Raw genomic sequence first — 19,782 nt, 5'->3', positions numbered from 1 at the left:
AAAAAAAAAACTTTTTTTTGTATTTATTATACAATTAACAAAAGCAAAAAGGCCTTTAACACTAGCTTGCTCTATTTTTTCTATTCTATCTGTTTTCTTTTTATTTAATATATAATTCAATCTTCTCTCTTCTTTTTCACACCAATAGAGACATTACGGCCTGCCTGCTAAACTCCGCCATCAACACTGTCCTGCACCCTCAAAGCTGTGCTCCAACCCTCTCTGAGACCCATCGCATTAACAGAACAAAATAAGCAAGCATTTGTCAACCAGAGCATCTTTACTGTGTATAAAAAGGTAGTTCAGTAAAACATCTGCCATTATTGACTCACACTAATCTCATTGCAAACACATATGACTGATCGGTCAGACTTTATTTTAACATATTGGCTGTTTAGTGCTTATAAACTACGTATATTGATATTCTACATCCCCAATCCTGCCCAATACCTAAACTTAACAACTACCTTACTAAGTATTAATAAGCCGCAAATTAGGAGTTTGAGGCAAAAGTTGTAGTTAATGGTTTGTTAACAGCAAGAATTGGACCTTAACAACAGGCATGCTAATAAGCAACTAGTTAATAGTGAGAATTGGTCCCTATACTAAAGTGTTACCGACTGATCTTCTGTGGTCCTTCAGCTACATAAAGAAGCAAACGCACCAAAAGCACGTGACTCATGCACTGTGCTCTTCTGTCTTCTGAAGCCGTACATATTGTAGCTTTGTAAGATCTCTTTGTGCACTTCTTGTCGAGTCAAATCGGTGAACAAATATAATAATATGTAGTCTGATGTTTTCAATGAATTGGTTGATCAAATAAAACTGTTATCGTATTAAGGCCTTTCCACACTGAGCGCGAAAAAGCGAAATGAAAATCAGACGCGATGACGCGCTGGAATAAAACAATAGATTTCTATGGATGCTTCTACATAGGCTGCGAACATTCGCACACCGAAAATGCAAATGTTTTTATTCGAACCAATCCGACGAATCTTTTCAGTTTCGCAAAGTGAAATCATGGGCCGTCCAATCAGATTTGAGCTAGGATCACATGACCGGAGCAGCTGCTGTTGCACAAAAGGGTGAGAGTGGTGGCGCTGTTTCGAAAACCAGTGTAAACAAACACAGAAGAAGAGTATCCCGGATAAGAGATTTGTATGCAGCTCATGGTATTTTTATATCAATAAAGGATGTTTATGACAACTATAAGCGGTGTAGCGTTATTAAACATACAAAGAGTTCATGTGTCTGCTTATTAATCAAAATCAAGATCACAACTGTAAGTTATTACAAGCACTCGATGATGGTTAAAAGTGGGTAAGCAAATACATTAATAATTATATACATTTTCAAGTGTAGCATGATGCTAATTGTACTTCTAATTATATTTTAGGATGTAGTCTATTCTTGTAAGTATTATAGATAGTTTGTGTTTCTGGTGAACAACCAAACTTTGTTTATCTTAATTTAATGCTGTATATTGAACAGTGGATGATGTTAAATCCATTTACGAGATACATATCTGAGTAAAAATGCATTGTTGGTCGGCGCCACCTAGCGTGCAGGCGTGTGAAAGCACCGTTCGTCAGCGATTCGCATCGCGCTCAGTGTGGAAAGGCCTTCAGGCAGAACTGAGTTCAACTCACTGACACATTGATCCCGCTGCAGCTCACTGAGAGGAAAGATTTTCAGTCAATAACTTACATATGGGTCATATGACTTCAGAAGACTTGGAATATAATACAAAATTCATATGAACTACTTTTATCATACATTTAGGTTACACTTTATTTTAAGGTGTCCTTGTTACAGTGTAATTATACACTGCATGTATATACACTTGTAAACAAACTACATGTACTTGCTATATGGTTAGGATTAGGATTAGGGTTTGGTTTAGAGTTACTTGCATGTATATTGCTATTATAAAATTAAGTACATAAAACATGTAACAAGGACACCTTAAAATAAAGTGTTACCTACATTTATAATGATTTTACATTCTGTTTGTTGAAAGCCTCAGTTTCGCATTCATTGTAACCAGTACATGATGACCAGCACAATTCCTCAAATATGCATGGGTTTGGAACGAGATGAGGACGAGTAAATGATGAGTTTTTGGGTGGAATCTTCTCTTAAATTCACATTAATTTTTCTGGAACTGTTTACAATATTCCACACTGCCAAACCAACTCTTCTCTAACCACTGCTATGCAGATGATATTTAACTGTATAACAGGCTTTTTGTAAGGATCTTTTCAAGCCTCTCAACAGTCTAAACCTGATATCTACCTTTCATCTCACTGACAAGCTCCAGCATATTGTTAGTGCGACATTATTGTAAGCTTAATGTATGTACAATTGCTTAGCTAAGCTCTATGTTTTCTCAGTAATAATGAATGTGATTTAATAAAGTGTTGTGACAGCTAAAGGTCTGGACTGGATGGCTGCCGGACACTTAACACAAGACACTTAACTCCCAGGTTGCTTGAGGAGGTTTTCCCTGCATTCGTGCTGAAAAATCATATTAGCCTCATGTGCGTCCAACATAATCTTATATGTTTATTGGTCATAATTCAGTTTAATCCTAAAGCCCCGTTCACACCAAGAATGATAACTATAAAGATAACGATATAAGCGTCCACACCAGCAAACGATATCGTCTGTTTATTCTAAGTGCACGCGTGTCTGTCGCTTTAAATTCTCCAGCTCGTGACAGCAGGATGGATTCTGATTGGCTGTCAATGTTTGTATCGTTCAGCAGCTGGACAAAATCGTTCTGAAAGTGATTCCAACGATATCGTTTCTCTGTGCCTTTATCGTTATAGCTGTGGTGTGGACTCTGCTATTCTTTAACATTGAGAACAAATTTTAGAACTGTATATTTATCGTTATCTTTATAGTTATCGTGCTTGGTGTGAACGGGCCTTAACTCGCTGAACACACAGTAAGCATCTGCTTCATTTGTTACACTTTCAATGGAGAGTAAGATTATATGTTTTGCCCCAATAGAAATCAATATTGCTGCATAAAAACTGAAACTTTAAATAATGTAAGTTCAGTAGCCAAGTGGCTGAGAAAAAATATAACACATTGCTTAATTTTGCAGTTAGGAGGTTGCCTATATGGGGCTCTGCAGCACTGTTGTCTCCAGTCCCCAGTTCGAGTCCTGGCTAATCGCATGAGCTGAAATTTAGGGAATGACATGAATATTTACCTTCAATCACAGCTTTCCCTAAAATATATGGGGTCAAGACAAAATGTTTATGGGTGGGCCCTCTTTTCTAAAGTCTCAGGGTCTCATGTACTCTATAGTAGGGCTTCATTGATTGAACATTTAACACGGATTGAATGCGTGTCATATAAAGTTCTATTATCTGTAATGGTTTTGAGGGCGTCTTCATGGTCACTGAAGTCAGGTTGAGGGGCCTGTGGTTGTTTGAGGTCATTATCATGAGCTTTTAAAGCAGTCTAAATCAGCGCAGAACTCCAGAGACCGACTGAAAACGCCTGTGATCGCGGTGCTTGAGGGAGGATGGGATTTCACAGTCTGAGCCGGACGCTTTGCTGTTATAGGTCTGCTCTGGGTAGGCTTAAGGACTGTTATCCTGGAAAGGGGGTGAACGTGGGCAAACGGGACTGGTTGATGGAGGTTGTATGGGGTTTGGGTGATGGGTTAGTCCACTAACTATAACATTTATGAGATCTCTCATTTGAAATTATTAGTGAGTTGGCCATCTATAGGGTTTTTGTTGTTTTTCTTTTGTAGTTATACAGTACTTTCCATAAATGTGCAGGCAGAAAACTGAGTCGTGCTTGGCAGCACGGATACCCTCTCCATTTGGTCCTAACTCCTTTAGGAGTCATCATTTAGGTTGCATTATAAATTAAGACTGACTCTCAACGTTGAAGAGGTTTTGTGGCAGGCTTTTAGATTGATAAAACAATTTAAATTAAGTACGGAGTACTGAACCACAAAATGAGTAAAGCCTAAAGAACAACACTGCTTGTATTAACGACTGCAAATGATAGTTCACTGGATTCCCCTATCAACAATTGCATTTGTAAATTTGTAAAATGTCTAAAATGTGACTTTATTTTTTTAAGAAAATGAACATAAAAGCATTGCAACATTTACCTTTGCTTTTATGAAAATTTACAGTCAAATCACAGTAATCTCAATTGGAATTTGTTGTCAGCAAACTTTGAAACACTGAATAGAAATCACTTGATTTGGCAGTGAACTCTCAGTGGACGGTGATTCATCAAAGCTACACTAAACAAACGAGGCAGTATCTACTCAACCACTTCTTTGTAAGAAGAACATATTCAAGAATATAAAGTGCTGCATAAAAAAAACTTTGGTCACACTTTATTTTAAGGTCCAATTCTCGCTATTAACAAACCATTAACTACAACTTTTGTCTCTATAAACTCCTAATTTGCTGCTTATTAATAGTTAGTAAGGTAGTTGTGAAGTTTAGATACTAGGTAGGATTAGAGATGTAGAATATGGTCATGCAGAATATGTGCTTTATAAACAGCCAATATTATATTAATGGGCATGCTAATAAGCAACTAGTTAATAGTGAGAATCGGTCTCTATGCTAAAGTGTTATCAAAGCTTTACATCTGCTCCTGCATTTTTCACCTGTGGAATTCGTTGTACAAAAATAAATGTGCTTTAATTTTTGCCTGTGCAAAAGTCATAGCTACTGACATTGCCATGATGTTTAAACTCTAATCAAGACACTGTTGCATCAATCTTTAACAATGATCTAAATCCACTTACATGCTCTTCTGTTTGAGCTATGGCATGTCGGTTGAATTGTTTTGGCAATCACAAGAGATTTTAAGACAGAAAAACTGTGGTCAAAAGCATAATTAAATGCCTTTTTTTAGACAGCGGATGTAGCTTTTGACACACAACTCAGCCTTCCAGTGGTAGAGCTCAAGGCCTCAGCTGTGCACAAACAATAGTGTTCACCAGCGCGTTTGTGTTGGTACACATGCTGATGGATGGATATACACACACAGCTGCTCTATGAACAGGAGACATAATCGCTGGATGGGTTCTGGAGTGAGTTTGAACAGCGAGAAAGGCTTGTGCATTAAATAAAGAGCGACATTGTGTTGAGTTTGCATGCACATCACCACTGAAGTTTCAGTAGCTGGAGAGATGTGTGTGTGTGTGTGTGGGTAATCAAGTCCAGATGCTTAGTTTACATGGGGTACTATACCCATGAGCATGTGCGTGTGTGAGAAACAGAGGATACACAACTGGTGAACAATCACAATCCAATACAAGTTCATGCAGCATAAACCATAGTGGCTTAACGAAGAAATTAGACTGAAAGCATGATCTCAGCCTATGGATCGTTTCTGAAACATCATACAAGCTGAACAGTCTGATTACAGGGAGGGTATTCACATTTAATTTGCTCTTCTGAGGTTTAGGCTCTGCATTACAGTCATATGAGATCTACTCAAATGCTAAATCCTTCCTGACTGTGTGATTTTGGCACACAGTCTCTTATTGCCTCTCTTGTTTGGTTTGTCTGGCTGTTCTACAACATCCTCTATCCTGTAAAGATACGCTATTCTAAAAGAACAGCGTAAAACACTAAATCCTTTTGTAACTTCTAGCTGATAAGCAAATAGCTCAGATCAGTGGGAAGAATTCGAGACGAGTTCCTATTGAGATCTCTGACTTTCAGCTGCAGACATGGCATTTTGGCAAATGTGAGCACAGTTTGAGACATTGTTGACATCCTGTGCTCTTAGGGTGACAACGTGTCCTGGTTTACCCGGAAAGTCCCAGTTTTACTAGGTGTGGCCAGGTGTCACAAAAAACATGTTCTTATTAAATTGTAAATATTTCTAGAATTCAGCTGTTAGTTTCACTGTTTTGAACTTAAATCAGTTAACATCCTTTAATAAATGTTTTTGGGGTCAAATGTGTTTTTAAAAAAACCTTTTCTTAGTCATGGAAAGCTGACGTGCCAATCATTTCATCCTATAACGTTTCCAGGCAGTGGGTTTGCAATGAACTGGCTTCCCCTAACAACCACTTAACCCACATGAAAGTCTCTCAACTACAGTACATACTGAAAGAATCATATTCTTTCCTGCGTTCATCACCTGAAAAAGCCTACTAATACTCTAATGACTGATGGTTAGTAGAATGTCTAAAGTGGACTATCAAAAATGATCTAAAACTCTACTTTTGCTCTACATCCCTTGTAAAAAAGACTTTCGAGTGAACTAAATATATTTTTAGACACTCAACTGCATATTTATTGCAATTAAAAGATGTATTATAGTTGAAATATATATGCTGTTGGCTGAACCATAGAGTGCTTTTTTGACTCATCTAAACCATCTTTATATGTAATTTCATAATTGCTTCTATTATCTTTGAAACATAGCTACCGTGTACTGTTGAATGTACTGACAAGCATTTATGGCAAACTTAAATATACTTTAATATCTTTTCTAATATCCAATTGCACTTACCCCCATCCTCATGAAGTGCTTTGAACGGCTAGTCATGCAACACATCAAGTCTGCCCTCCCTCCCTCCTTGGACCCCTTTCAGTTTGAATATCGGTCCAAACGCTCGACCGATGATGCCATCGCCACTACCCTCCACTCAGCACTCACACACCTGGACAAAAAAGACTCATACGTCAGAATGCTGTTCATAGACTTCAGTTCAGCATTCAACACAATCATCCCTCAACAGCTCATTCACAAACTGGTCCAGCTGGGGCTCAACACTTCGCTGTGCAACTGGCTGTTGGACTTCCTGACTGGAAGACCTCAGGCAGTACGGGTCGGCAGCAACACATCCAGCACCATCACACTGAACACTGGGGCCCCCCAAGGATGTGTGCTGAGCCCCCTCCTCTTCACTCTGCTGACCCACGACTGCACACCGTCACACAACTCCAACCTCCTTATCAAGTTTGCGGATGATACGACTGTAGTGGGTCTCATTAGCAACAGAGATGAGACAAACTACAGGAGCAAGGTGAGCCGCCTGGCCGGGTGGTGCAATATTTTCTTGCATCAAACTGGTTTTTGCTGTAGTTCTTGTACAAGATTTAAATTTGAAAGAATGTCTAAATTTTTAAATTAATAAAAAGTGGTTAAATGTTGTAATAACACGGTAAAACCTGTTAACGTTAAAAATGTGTACATTCACTAAATAGACTGAATGAAATTACTCATTAATAAATAAACTCAAGTCAAAACTATTTTGTAAATCACTTTTTATTGAAAATCTCTTTTCATCTTTGACCTAGAGGAATGCAGCTGCTCAAAACGTCAATATTTTTTTTTACAGTATTTCATGAACGTTTTAAACCTTGTACATGCGCAAATCTGCAAAAAATAAAAATAAAATAAACATAAAATAGGACTTTCTATTTACTTTTAAACTGTAAACGCTTTTAACTAAGCTGTTTTTCCAATTTTTCAACTTCTACTTTTTTCTCCTTAGCTCCATGTCTCAGAACTGATTCAACAAGAGCCTGCATGTCACTCTCCATGCAGTCAACATCTTGCTAAATTGTACATCTGTTGGAACTGAGCCAAGAATCATAAAATTTTCACTTTCCTGGCATTGGGCCTGTTAATTAACACTGCTTCTCCATAGGTTCATGAAGGGCTGCATTGGGATTGGGATCCTGTGGGATGCAAATCTTTTTTTACGGCGGTTTTACCTTTACTGCGGGCGGGAATGGGCGTTCAAAAAAAATTTTGCGCAGGTCCCGCAGTCTGGCCCATATAAGAATGATGGAGATGCATGTGTTTACGCTGTGTTTGGTTGTACACAGATTACATTACTTGCCCAGCGCCCCTACTGTCGTTTTGCTTTTTTTTAATAGAAATTGAAAATTTAGTTTAGCTGGAAAACGTACACTACACTAAACTGAAAGTGTCTGCGCTGCACCAGAGCTGCCAGGTCTGCGTGACAAAACGAAACCATGCCAGTCGAAAGCAGCGCAATGACCATATCCCAAATATCAAAACTCAAAATATGTCATTTCCATACCTAAAATACATAGTGTCATTGTTATGTACACTGATTAAAAAAAAAACGGCTCAGAGGCTTCCTACCAGTGGCCCTCCATCACAAAATTTTTCCCACCGTGTCCGATACTAAAATCAGTGCGACACACTTTGCAAAAAGCGTGGGAATTGTCGATGCTGCTTCGCAATGATCTGTCTAGCTGTTGTTGAATTTGCAGCTATATTTTGTTTAGTTTTTTTTCGCCGTAGCACCACCTGAGCTATCTAATGCCATTTCTACCAGCGATGCTTCATTCAGCTTCCCCAGTCTATATGCACAGATATCAACAGCGCAACTGAGTTGTAGGTTGCCAGGTTGAGGTCACAAATGGGTTCAAAATTGTATGATCTGTCTATTGTGTGAGTAGGAAGCGTTTCATACAATATCTGGCAACTGGACAACCTTGGAATTGATGGAATCAAGTATTGATGTGATTATTCATATATCGAGGTAGGGCCATACAAATTACGGGAGTTTCCTGGGAGAAATAACAAAACAGGACGGGGGCGGGAGATGGGTGTGAAATACGAGAGACTCCCGGGAAAAACGGGAGTGTCGACAGGTATGCCCTGCATCCATACACAAGCTGCAGGAGTCAGATTTGACTGATCACGAGTCACGAGAGATGACTGACAATGCTGGAGGATTTGCTGCTCGACAGATCCTGAGCTCACTGACAAATATCTGATCTTGTAAGATGTGCTCCCTTTACACAGAGAGCGATTGATCGCGAAATCGAAAGTGAACAGCGAGCGTTCATTCAAATGCGATTTCAATACCCCGCATATTAATAGCGGCTCCCTGATGTGCGAAAATTATATAAAATATTAGAATGTTTACGGGAGCGGGCAGTAATGGTCAGAAATTCAGTGGGAGCAGGCTTAAGAAAACAGTCCCGTGCAGGGCTCTAGGCTGCACATCAACACACATGCTAGGTTTTTTTTTTTCGCACTACCCCATCTCCACCCCAATCACTAGAGCTGTTTTCGTCTTTGATAGCACATATAGGACCATTTTTTAAATAGCATAAACCATAAAATTTATTTCAAGCACTTTCAAGGACGCATGTTTGTTTTCAAGTACTTTCCAGACCTTGAATCCTTGTCTACAATTCAAGTACTTTCAAGAAGTGTGGGAACCCTGTACAAACTGTCTTTTCTGTCACTTTTGATCAATTTAATGCATATGAATGGTAGTATATGAATCAATTGATCTAAATAATTAAATGGTAAAAGAAGTGTCACCAAGTTAATGAAAATATTAGAAATAACTAGACACTCTTTTTCTATACAGTCCCACACTTACTTTTCATTTTGTAGTCAAATGTGAGCTCCTCTCCTGCCTTTATCCCACGTGTGGCAAAGAACGCTATCCGCGGCAGCCGCTCATCCAGGTTATCAATAAACACATTATATACCTGGAGGTTGGGGTCACACTAAGGAGACAAAAGAAAACATTTGTGATATTCAATTTACTGCCCTCAGATAAAAAGCTACGGTTTAACTGCTATCAAGTCAGTTGTTTACAAGACAATGCAAGCTCAAGTCCAATCCACTCACACTGTGATTGACAAAGTGAGAGATGTTTCCATAGTGAGCAGCATCCACGGTGTACTCGTCGTCAACATAATCCAGGTCAAAAAGATAGGTGGCGCCTTCTTTATCGTATATGTGACCTCTGCAATCTGCTTCTTCTGTTGTAATGATCTAAAGCAAAAACAGATAAAAAGAGGGTTTAACAATCATGAAGCCAGACTCACTTCTGGGAAAGACAAAGAAAGCTCATCAGCCGTCACAAGGAAACTAAAACGTTGATTGATAATGCCATTATCTACAAGTGAAGCAAAACATTTCTATGATAACACAAAAACCTTAGACTGACAGAATGGCAATATTCAACTGAAGGTGAAAAAAACTACTTGTCTAAGCCAAAGTGACTGAGTGCCACCAATACATATTACCAAAAAAAAAAAAAACTTAATCCGTGCAGGAAGTAAATATATAGCACAAGCCCTCCTGTGCTTCTCACCTCCCCGACGTACTCCATAACGAAAGTGTTCTTCCGAATGCGCTCCATGGTCTTTACCCCCCATCCCCTTCCATTGTCTGTCTTAAAAATGCAGAGGGAATACTGAATTCCCCTCTGCACCACTCTGTTGGGGCAGTCGATCCCGCAATGGCACCGCTTGTTGCATTCGTAAATGGGCAACCCAGGCCGGATGCGGACCTGGCCTAACTCATTGTAAGCAAACTTGTGCTGAGACGCTCCGGCACAGCATCCCTCCACAGGGTTGCCAAGGCAGTCTGTACATTCGCAGCCCACGGATACCTCATTCAGCATGATCCCATCACCGACTTTATAGTCATTTATGTAGGTGAAGTTCTTAGGTGGGCCTTCCAGGTCGACCTGGTTCCGTACGTAGATGTGGCCCTTGTGGGTGCCCAAGCCGTTGAGGTGCGTCTCCCACTGTTTAAGGGTCTGTCGGAGTTTCGCCCGCTGGATGAGCTGTGACACAGTGGCAGGGTCTAGGCGACGAGGGGCAGCACGTTTCTTCTGTCTCTGCATCTCTGCATTCAGGTCCTCCCAGAACTGGTTGAGAAGATCTATGCACTTCAGGTTCCTCCGTGGTTCCCATGTGTTGCTGGATTCTGGGTAGCCCTTCCATTTCACCAAGTATAACTCCTATGAAGGGGGTAACAGGGATGGTAGCAGTGTTAATTTGATTGACGAATAATTTTCGTCAATTACATTTTTCCACCGACGACAACGAGATGATAACGAACTAAAACTCTTTTTGAATGACAAAAACTATGACGTAAATCTATTGACATTTTCGTAATTATTGTAATTAAATATTAATTTAGTTATCACAAAATCTTGTTCCATTTTGTTGTAGATCATTAATCCGTTATGCTGCCTCAGAAGCCTGTCCGAAATCAATTTCATGAGGTGTCTACGTGCAAAAACGCTGCCTGCAAAGTCATTGCCTCATATGGCAGCGAGGCAAGTCAGCTGCCTAAGATTTCGGATGCAGCCACGATGTCCAACTGTCCATTTTGATGAGTATTCACGTAAATAGTTAATTACGTCTGAAGTAAATGTAAACAGCATGGAGAACGTGTACATTGCATCCGGTTTTAAAGGGATAGCAGCCTAATTTAGTTTCTATTGTCCGAGTCATTGGTGTTAATCAAGCAACAACAGAAAAACAGAAAATCACACACTGCTCTTCACTGAAAAACTTTAGCAGACCTAAAAATGATTCTAAATTTATTTATAGAAATAAATATGTCTGCTTGAAAGAATGAAGAATATGATGAACAAGTTGCTATAAAGAATGCATAATTAGCCTAAATAACCATTGGTATTTAACCACAGGAAGCTGAACTCCCTCCCGACCTTGCCCCCCCTCCCCTCTTTTGCCCCACGCACCTCTGAACTCTGACCCTCTGACGGACTCTCCCACTCCCCCCCCCTCCCAAATACACACACACTGTCACTTTAATCAGTCTAAATAAGCTCTTTTGCACTACAAATCATTGTTTTTTGCACTACAATCATTATATCTGCACTGTTGTTTACTTTTACTGGTTTGCACTCTATCTGCCATATGCCTTGTGCTTTATATATATATATTTTTTACATTTTACCTTATTTGTATATTTGTATAGTTGTATTTTGTATTTTGTATTTAATCTGTACCTATCTGTATTTATGTTATCTGTATGCACCAAGGGTCTGAGAGTAACGCAATTTCAATTCTCTGTGTGTATGTGCTGTACATGTGGAAGAATTGACAATAAAGCAGACTTGACTTGACTATTGAAACTTGTATGCCATGTATTTAAATGTATTTGTAATTACACACTTGTAAGGATCAAATACTTTTGATGTGAATGTGCTTTTTTATGCAAGTCAACATTTTAAATAAGTGTTCTTGTTTAAAGGAACAACAGATTTTTTTTAAATGTAATTTAACATGTAGTCATTCAAATGTACTCTTCTTAAGTACACTTACAGTAAGTGCTTTAAAAAAATATATTATAATATCTTTAAGTAGGTTACAGGGTTTTCTTTTTCTTTGTTATCGGGTAGAAGAAATGCAGGTTACACTTTATTTCAATAGTCCACTTTAGACATTCTACTAACTATAAGTAACTTTGTAACTACATGTCAACTAATTCTCACTAATTTGTAACTACATGTCTACTAACTCTCAGAGTAGACTGTTAGAGTAGGTTTAGAGTTAGTAGAATAAGTTGACAAATAAAGTGTTAGAAGATATTAAGCAGACAGTCTACTAATACTTTATTGACTACTAGTTGACATGTAGTTGCAAAGTTACTTACTGTTAATAGAATGTCTAAAGTGGACTATCGAAATAAAGTGTTACCGAAATGCACACCAAATCTTTAGTTATTGAATATTTGCTAGGTCAGGTTTAGACCAGTGTCTGCTGAAGATCAAGGTGTCAAATTAAGCAAGGTAAAGCTGTCCAGATGTTCATCAGTGGAGAAATACAGTCATTGAGTCCATGTTGAGAATAGCTATTCTCTCCCACTCGTCTAGAGCACTGGGGAATCTGTGTTCTTCCCAAACCTTCGAAACATTCCTGATCTGTGTGAGGAAGTCACAAACCACCACTGTATTGTCTGTTTGTGCATGCATACTGTAGACTCAGAGGAATTTATGGGTTCAAACTGATAATCTCACTCACAGTCTGTGTCCTTTTTAGCATTCTCACCTTCAGACCCAAGTCTCCTGTAAACTGGAATGGCAATTCAAAGGAAACTAACACTATATATCCACCTGACGATGAAAATTCTGTCGTCATTTATTCATATTGTTTTAAACTTGTGTGAACGTGATGGAAGATATTTGAAGAATGTGTTTGTCCACATCAGGGTTATTATCATTGACCAAAACCGAAACGGGTAACACTTTATATTGATGGTCCCTTTTGAGCATTCCGTTGACGATAAGTAAATTAGCACCTATGTGTCAACTAACTCTCATTAGAGTATTAGTAGACTGTCTGCTTAATATCGGCTAACTCTTTATTGTTATGGTCTCTCAACAAACACTCTACTGACTATCAGTAACTATTACAAGTACATGTCAGCTTATTCTAACTCTAACCCTACCAGTCTACTAATACTCTACTAACACTCTAATGAGAGTTAGCTTATATGTAAGAGAAATATTGCTTACAGTCAACGGAATGTGTTAAAGGGGCCATCAAAATAAAGTGAAACCCTGAAACCATAGATAAAAATCATTACATGAAATAAAATTTAAAATAAACATTAACTTAAATAAAAGAAAATATAAAAAACCTTAAACAGCTAGGCAACATTTCTCATTTTCATCCAATTTATGGTGAAGTACTACTAAAATAAGTAAAGACTAAGAAAACGAATAGCGTATAAAAATATATAAAACTATCTAGAAATTATATAACATCAATATTTTATACAATATAAAAATGACAAAAACACACAACAAAGCTAATGGGTAACTCTCTCCATCTATTGCAGATCTGTTTGCTAGCTCCTCTATTATGTGTACACAGGCATCATGATTTAATATGTTATGGATGGATCTGTCAACATGCCCACATTATTAAACCAATATAGTTGTCATATCTTCTCAGCTTTTATTTCACTTGATAGGGAGCAGGTCACCATTAGAAAAATTTGGCCAGCATCTGTTCTGTTAAATAGCTTTTGTCATTTCTCTGGTGTCCTTCCAAAGGTTGTTTCAGAACAACTAAAGAAGTCTGTTGGGGAGATGTGGGCCTCATTTCTGGAGAGAAAGGTATCAGTATCACTTTCATTATAATATATCACTCTTCAGTTTCTCACTACAGTGCTGTGCTCATGCGTATTGCATGTAGATGTGTGCGGATTGTGTTACAATAGCTCATGTTTTACACTTTCTCTATAAATCTGGGGTGCTTTTAACAACTTGTCAGTTCGGGACACATTTCAAGAATCCGCAGAGACGCTCGGTTTATAAATTGCACTGCAGTTTGGAGGTTATTGCATTAAATGAAATCCCCTGCTGCAGTCAGACAACAGTGAGCACATGGGCTTTCTAAATCTGCGATGTATTAACATTTTCATGTGGTGAACAATACAGTGCAAATATGCTAATGAAAGTACATTTCTCTCCTATGCATGGAAGCGATTTGGCAGTGGAGATAAGTGTGCTTATCTGAAATCGTTCACAGATGTTTAATGAGTGGTGAGGAGCACAGATAACTAAGTAATACAATGACTAAATTTAATTATTTAAGTTTAAAGATTATAAGTTTGCTATTCATCTTCATTGTGTATCACAGAGTGATTCAGGAAGAAGAATGGATTTTAGTGTAAAATGATCAGTTGTATCAATTTAGAAATGTAGCATGTATGTTTTAAACAGTTCATAATGACCCTGTCTGTTAAGCCCACAGATATCATTAAACAGTCAATTCAACTTATGCACTATTTTATTAAAGTTATTCTAGCTGTGAGCTTCGCTGGAGGGGAAGATTATCAGTGAAGAGAGACCTGAATCTCTCTTTATAACACAGCAGGACTGCAGGAGATTTGGTATGTGACACACAACCAATTTTGACCAATTTTATTATCGTCATTTTTGTAATTTGACAGATGTCACTATGAACTGCCATTGTATAGAAAAGAGCTGCATGAAGCTTATTCAAAACCTTTCCATTTTTGTTCAATGTAAAAAAAAAAAAACAGCATAGGAGTTTATAATGTAAAGAGGTAAGAGTGTAACCATCAAAGTTTAATTTTTGAGTAAACTATTCCTCAAAACTTATTGACCAATTTTATTATCGTCATTTTTGTAATTTGACAGATGTCACTATGAACTGCCATTGTATAGAAAAGAGCTGCATGAAGCTTATTCAAAACCTTTCCATTTTTGTTCAATGTAAAAAAAAAAAAAACAGCATAGGAGTTTATAATGTAAAGAGGTAAGAGTGTAACCATCAAAGTTTAATTTTTGAGTAAACTATTCCTCAAAACTTAAAAAAAGAGAGACTTGGGGGCCATCTTAGTTACTTTTAAATGCTTGATCTACCCATGTGAAAGAGAAGTACACTTTCACATACTTTTAAAAATAGTACTTAATACAGAAATACTTTAAAAGAATAATGAAGTGTGAACTAAATGCAATGATTTCTGACATTTAATTGCACGTGAAGTTTGTCATCAGTATGTGCGAGTAAAACTGAGTGCATTTGGTCTCTTTGCATTGATGCATTCTTGCAAGAAGCTTTCTGCAAATAAAACTGCTTGGCGCTCTTTGCTTTAGGTAATTATGTGTGAATGAAAAGCAAACATGACATTGTAAATGTGATCTCCTGACACCTACGAGAGAAGTGCTTTTCCTCGTGGGCTCAGTAAACTTCGAGGAACTGTTATTGGATGAGGAAATACTCCTGATCTTGTAACAAACTGTCTTGAATTGTTTGTCATGCCCCACAATGACCTAAAACTCTATGAATTTATAAACTCATGAACTTATTTGTGACACTGGACCACAAAACCAGCCATAAGGGTAAATTTTTTGAAATTGAGATTAATACATCATCCGAATGCTTAATAAATAAGCTTTCCATTGATGTATGGTTTGTTAGGATCGGACAATATTTGGCCGCGAGACAACTATTTGAAAATCTGGAATCTGAGGGTGCAAAAAAACGTCTCAGGTTACTTATGTAGGGAACGAGACACTGTATCCTCTAGGGGTCGCTATGGGGAATGCCTCGTCGTGACCCGTGTCTGAAGCATACATTGAAAAAACACCAACAACACGTTGACCGGCGACAGCCCATGACGTCACTACCGGTCCCTTTCAAGGGAACTTTGAACTGCGTCCTCTAGGGGTCTTCTTGGCCTGTCACACGGGGGCTACCACTTGCTCTTGCATAAGCTCTGAAAAGAACTGTCTCAACAGACCCCTAGTAGCAACACCCTGTTAAAGTAGGTATCCTAGGATACCTAGGTGGAGTGGCGCCCGAGGTGAATGGGGCTCTAACCAGCTCAAGAAAGGGCACGAAGTAACCGCACAAAGCCCTCACCATATAGGATTTTAGAAAAGAACACAAAGAACTAGCGTGCAAACTTACCACAATGTGGATTTTAGAAAGTGCACAAAGCCTTACGTGCACACTTACTATAACATGGATTTTAGGATACCGTTCTAAGGGGCTCTCGTGGCACTCTGAAAGAGCAGCTCATAGATGGAATGGTGCATCCCAAAAACCAATATGTTTGAGAGTCACCAACTCGATCTAAGGCATAAAGCTGGATTGGCTAGCAATAAATCTCTAGCTGAGGGGGGCAAACACCCGGCTCTCAAATGAGAGGGGAGCTCGACCTACCTCATGTTCCAATGCTGGAACAGCTAGCAATAATTTACTGAGGGGGCTCGCACAGCATGATCGTTAAAAATCAGAGGGTAAGCGTACTGCAAGCTAGCCAAAAAACTCAGTGCATCAGAGAGGCAGAGAGAAGGGCCTATGATCACCTGATGCTGCTGGTTCCAGGTGCTCTTGGAAAAACAGAGAACTCAACTCTCACGTGAGAGGAGAACTCAGAATTCAGAAAGAATAGCGCGCTCATAGGCAACCCTTTGGAAAAAGGGGAGCACTGCTAATATTACCACAAGAGCAGCCCACGGAGTGAACCCAGGCGCTCGATAGGAAGCAGCATGCTCATAGTAACCCTCAATGGTGAGAGGAGCGATACTTCCAAGTGTGTCAAATTAGAGACACACTGGTTGAGTGGAGCCCAAGGTACCGGGGTCTAACCAACTCAGAGAAAGGGAACCGTACAGGATTTCAGAAAGTACGCAAAGTCTAGCATGCACACTTACCACTACTGTGGATTTTAGAAAGTGCGCAAAGTGTTCAACGTGCACACTTACCACTATGTGGATTTCAGAAAGTGCACAGAGCTTAAAGCTTAGATGTGTGAGGAAAATGGCCTCTTCCATTACTTCTCGATCTCAGTATGCAAATCAGGAAGAAATGTAAGGCTCACCTGAGCTGGAGGGTTATGGCCAGAAAGAAAACGCTCATCGAGGCGACCTTGCGACATCACTTTCTTGGCCCGCTTCCACGGCAACTCCAGCCTTGCCGTGGCGCGATCCATAACGTCCAACAGCTCATCATACGCAGGGCAGGAGGATTGGGAAGGCTCAGCCTCAGGCTCTTCGCCGTCCTCAGACATCTCCTGCTCCTCCTGGGCTGAACCCAGCAGAGCACTGGCCCCTGGATCAGACGATGTTAGAGAAATAACATCATCCTCCAGCGGCTCTCTCTCGTCCACAGCCGACGAGCGCGAGAGGTAAAGCCCCTCTTTAAACTCATCGGCCAGGTCCACCTGCGATCCCCATGAACTCATTCTCCTCCGTGCCTCAGCAGCGGCGGGTCCTGAACCGCGGGAAGCAGATGCCTGCCCCTCTTTTCTCGAAAAAAGAGACCAACGAGAGCGGAGCTTTTTCATCGAAAAATGCTCACAATGCACGCAAATTGCCCCCTCAAGGACATCGCGTGCGTCATGTGTGTCATCAGGTGTCAAATAGCGACGACACGGATGCTCGCCATAATAATAGGATAGAAATCGCTCTTACCACGTTCAAATGCATGCTTCAAACAAAACAGTCAGTGAAGACGAAGAAGAGAATGACATGTTCTCTCGGCGCCTATTTATACTAATAGTCGCACCGGTAGTGGCGTCATGGGCTGTCGCCGGCCAACGTGTTGTTGGTGTTTTTTTAATGTATGCTTCAGACACGGGTCATGACGAGGCGTTCCCCATAGCGACCCCTAGAGGACGCAGTTCGAAGTTCCCTTGAAAGGGAATCTAAATATTGAGAAAATCGCCTTTAAATCACAATGACAATAATATACTCAATGGCCTGAAGAAATATGTGTGTTCATTCAAATAACGGTTTTTCTATGAATTAACTAGAACACAGTCCATTTCTACTCTGCTTTTCCTTGGGACAAGAGTGGGCTATCCTTCTCACATTCCTGGGGGGTCATAAAACCAGTGATATCATGATTAGTTGTCATGGCGACCAGAGCGCCTGGTGTTCAGCAGACATCCTGGCATCCAGTTAATTGAGTGAGGGGACTGTGACGATTTGTTAACCTAATGAATAATTGATTTGTTAAATCAAATTAAAATTAGTGTGTCAGATTGGTCGAGACGCTACAAGGGTCAAATTTAGATATACATTATTGCTGTTCATCACACAAGCTCGGGCAGTTTAGATTGGTCTTTTCAATAGCAAATCAATGCATTTTTGTAAGAAAAATATCCATATTTAAACGTTAAACATAACACTTTTTTATAAACACAAACGGAGGATGCGCTACACCTACGTCCTATACGTCATCCGCCTACGAAAGTTAGTGGAAGTGAGAGAAAAGTGTTTATAACATTTGAATTATGGATATTTTTCTTACAAAAATGTATCGATTCACTACAGGAGGACTTTATTCACCCCGCCAGAGCTGTGTGAGGCACGTTTAATATGGATGGATGCGCTTTATTTGACTACTTTTTGACTGTTGAACAAAAACACCCACCTACTCCCATTCTAAAGCTTGGAAGAGCAAGGATCATTTTTTTATATAACTCGATTGGATTCATTTGAAAGAAGAAAGTCATATACACCTAGGATGCTTTGAGGGTGAGTAAAACATGGGCTAATTTTCATTTATGGGTGAACTAACCCTTTAAGTTTTAACACTATGCCGCGTTGATCAACATGCCATTTCATGTTGCATTTTTATTGGCAGGTCAGTAAATGTGGGACGTTGCAGCAAACACAGTGTGCGATGATCCTGCTGAATTTCTGACACTGTCAGAAAATGATCGCAGGCTATCTTTGGTCATACGGCTGTCTTTGAACCTCTCTCACGATAAGACATAGGACCACCGTTTAGGAGCCACAATCACAGAAATGGCCACGATTGTTTCACGATATTAATCTTTCGTCTGGGACAGCCGAAAATTTTGCAGTGTGTAGAAGGCTTTACTGTGCATGAGTTACTGGAGGCTTTCACCGCAGTTTTATGTAGAAATTGTTTACACAATCAAAAGGATTAACTTAATCAAGTTAACAGATGAAAATTTCCTTCAAGTCGGCGACCCGAGTTTGATTCCCGTGTCGAGTTCTTATGCCGTTCCCGCTCCCCTTTCTCTGCCCAATGCTTTCCTGTCATCTCTCAACTGTCCTATCTGAATAATAAAGGCATAATAAAAAAAATCCATCAAAAACATCATATAAAATCAAATAACTCAGGTGGCCAGAAAAAGGCTTACCAATGATATCATAGCCCACTGTGTCCACCCCTACATTATTTCCCACCTATTCCTCTTTTTCACTTAATATGTCATATTATGAAAATTAAAAGCATTGCAAATGCCAATTCATCTCGTTAAATGTGTGGAAAATGTGCGACACATCAAAGATTTACGAAAGCAATATGATCACATAAAGATCCCCTGAAATGGAGTGACAAGTAAAGTTTTCTTTCCTGTATTATGGATATTTGTAATGCTCAAGAAATGTATGATTGGTAATAAATGCACTCACAGTGGCCATAACAGGCACATCCTATATATCAAAAGCATAATACAACATGTAGAATAAACTTAATATGCACAGTC

General features: G+C 39.3%; 1 protein-coding gene across 1 annotated transcript in view; it reads right to left on the bottom strand.

Moving 5' to 3' along the window:
- LOC107571686 (histone-lysine N-methyltransferase SUV39H1-like) overlaps positions 1-17,250 on the bottom strand; it is a 30,118-nt gene extending 12,868 nt beyond the window's left edge. The window contains exons 1-4 of the mRNA XM_016258018.1: positions 17,140-17,250; positions 10,109-10,762; positions 9,640-9,786; positions 9,386-9,515 (exon numbers count right to left, since the gene is read on the bottom strand). Coding sequence (XP_016113504.1) covers positions 9,386-9,515; positions 9,640-9,786; positions 10,109-10,762; positions 17,140-17,250 — 1,042 coding nt within the window. The remainder of the gene's footprint in view (positions 1-9,385; positions 9,516-9,639; positions 9,787-10,108; positions 10,763-17,139) is intronic.
- Between the last annotated feature and the right edge of the window lie 2,532 nt (positions 17,251-19,782).

Source organism: Sinocyclocheilus grahami, unplaced genomic scaffold (genome assembly GCF_001515645.1).
Source record: "Sinocyclocheilus grahami isolate Dianchi unplaced genomic scaffold, SAMN03320097.WGS_v1.1 scaffold1634.1, whole genome shotgun sequence".
Classification (NCBI taxonomy): Eukaryota; Metazoa; Chordata; class Actinopteri; order Cypriniformes; family Cyprinidae; genus Sinocyclocheilus; species Sinocyclocheilus grahami.
This window is presented reverse-complemented; position numbering and strand designations above follow the sequence as displayed.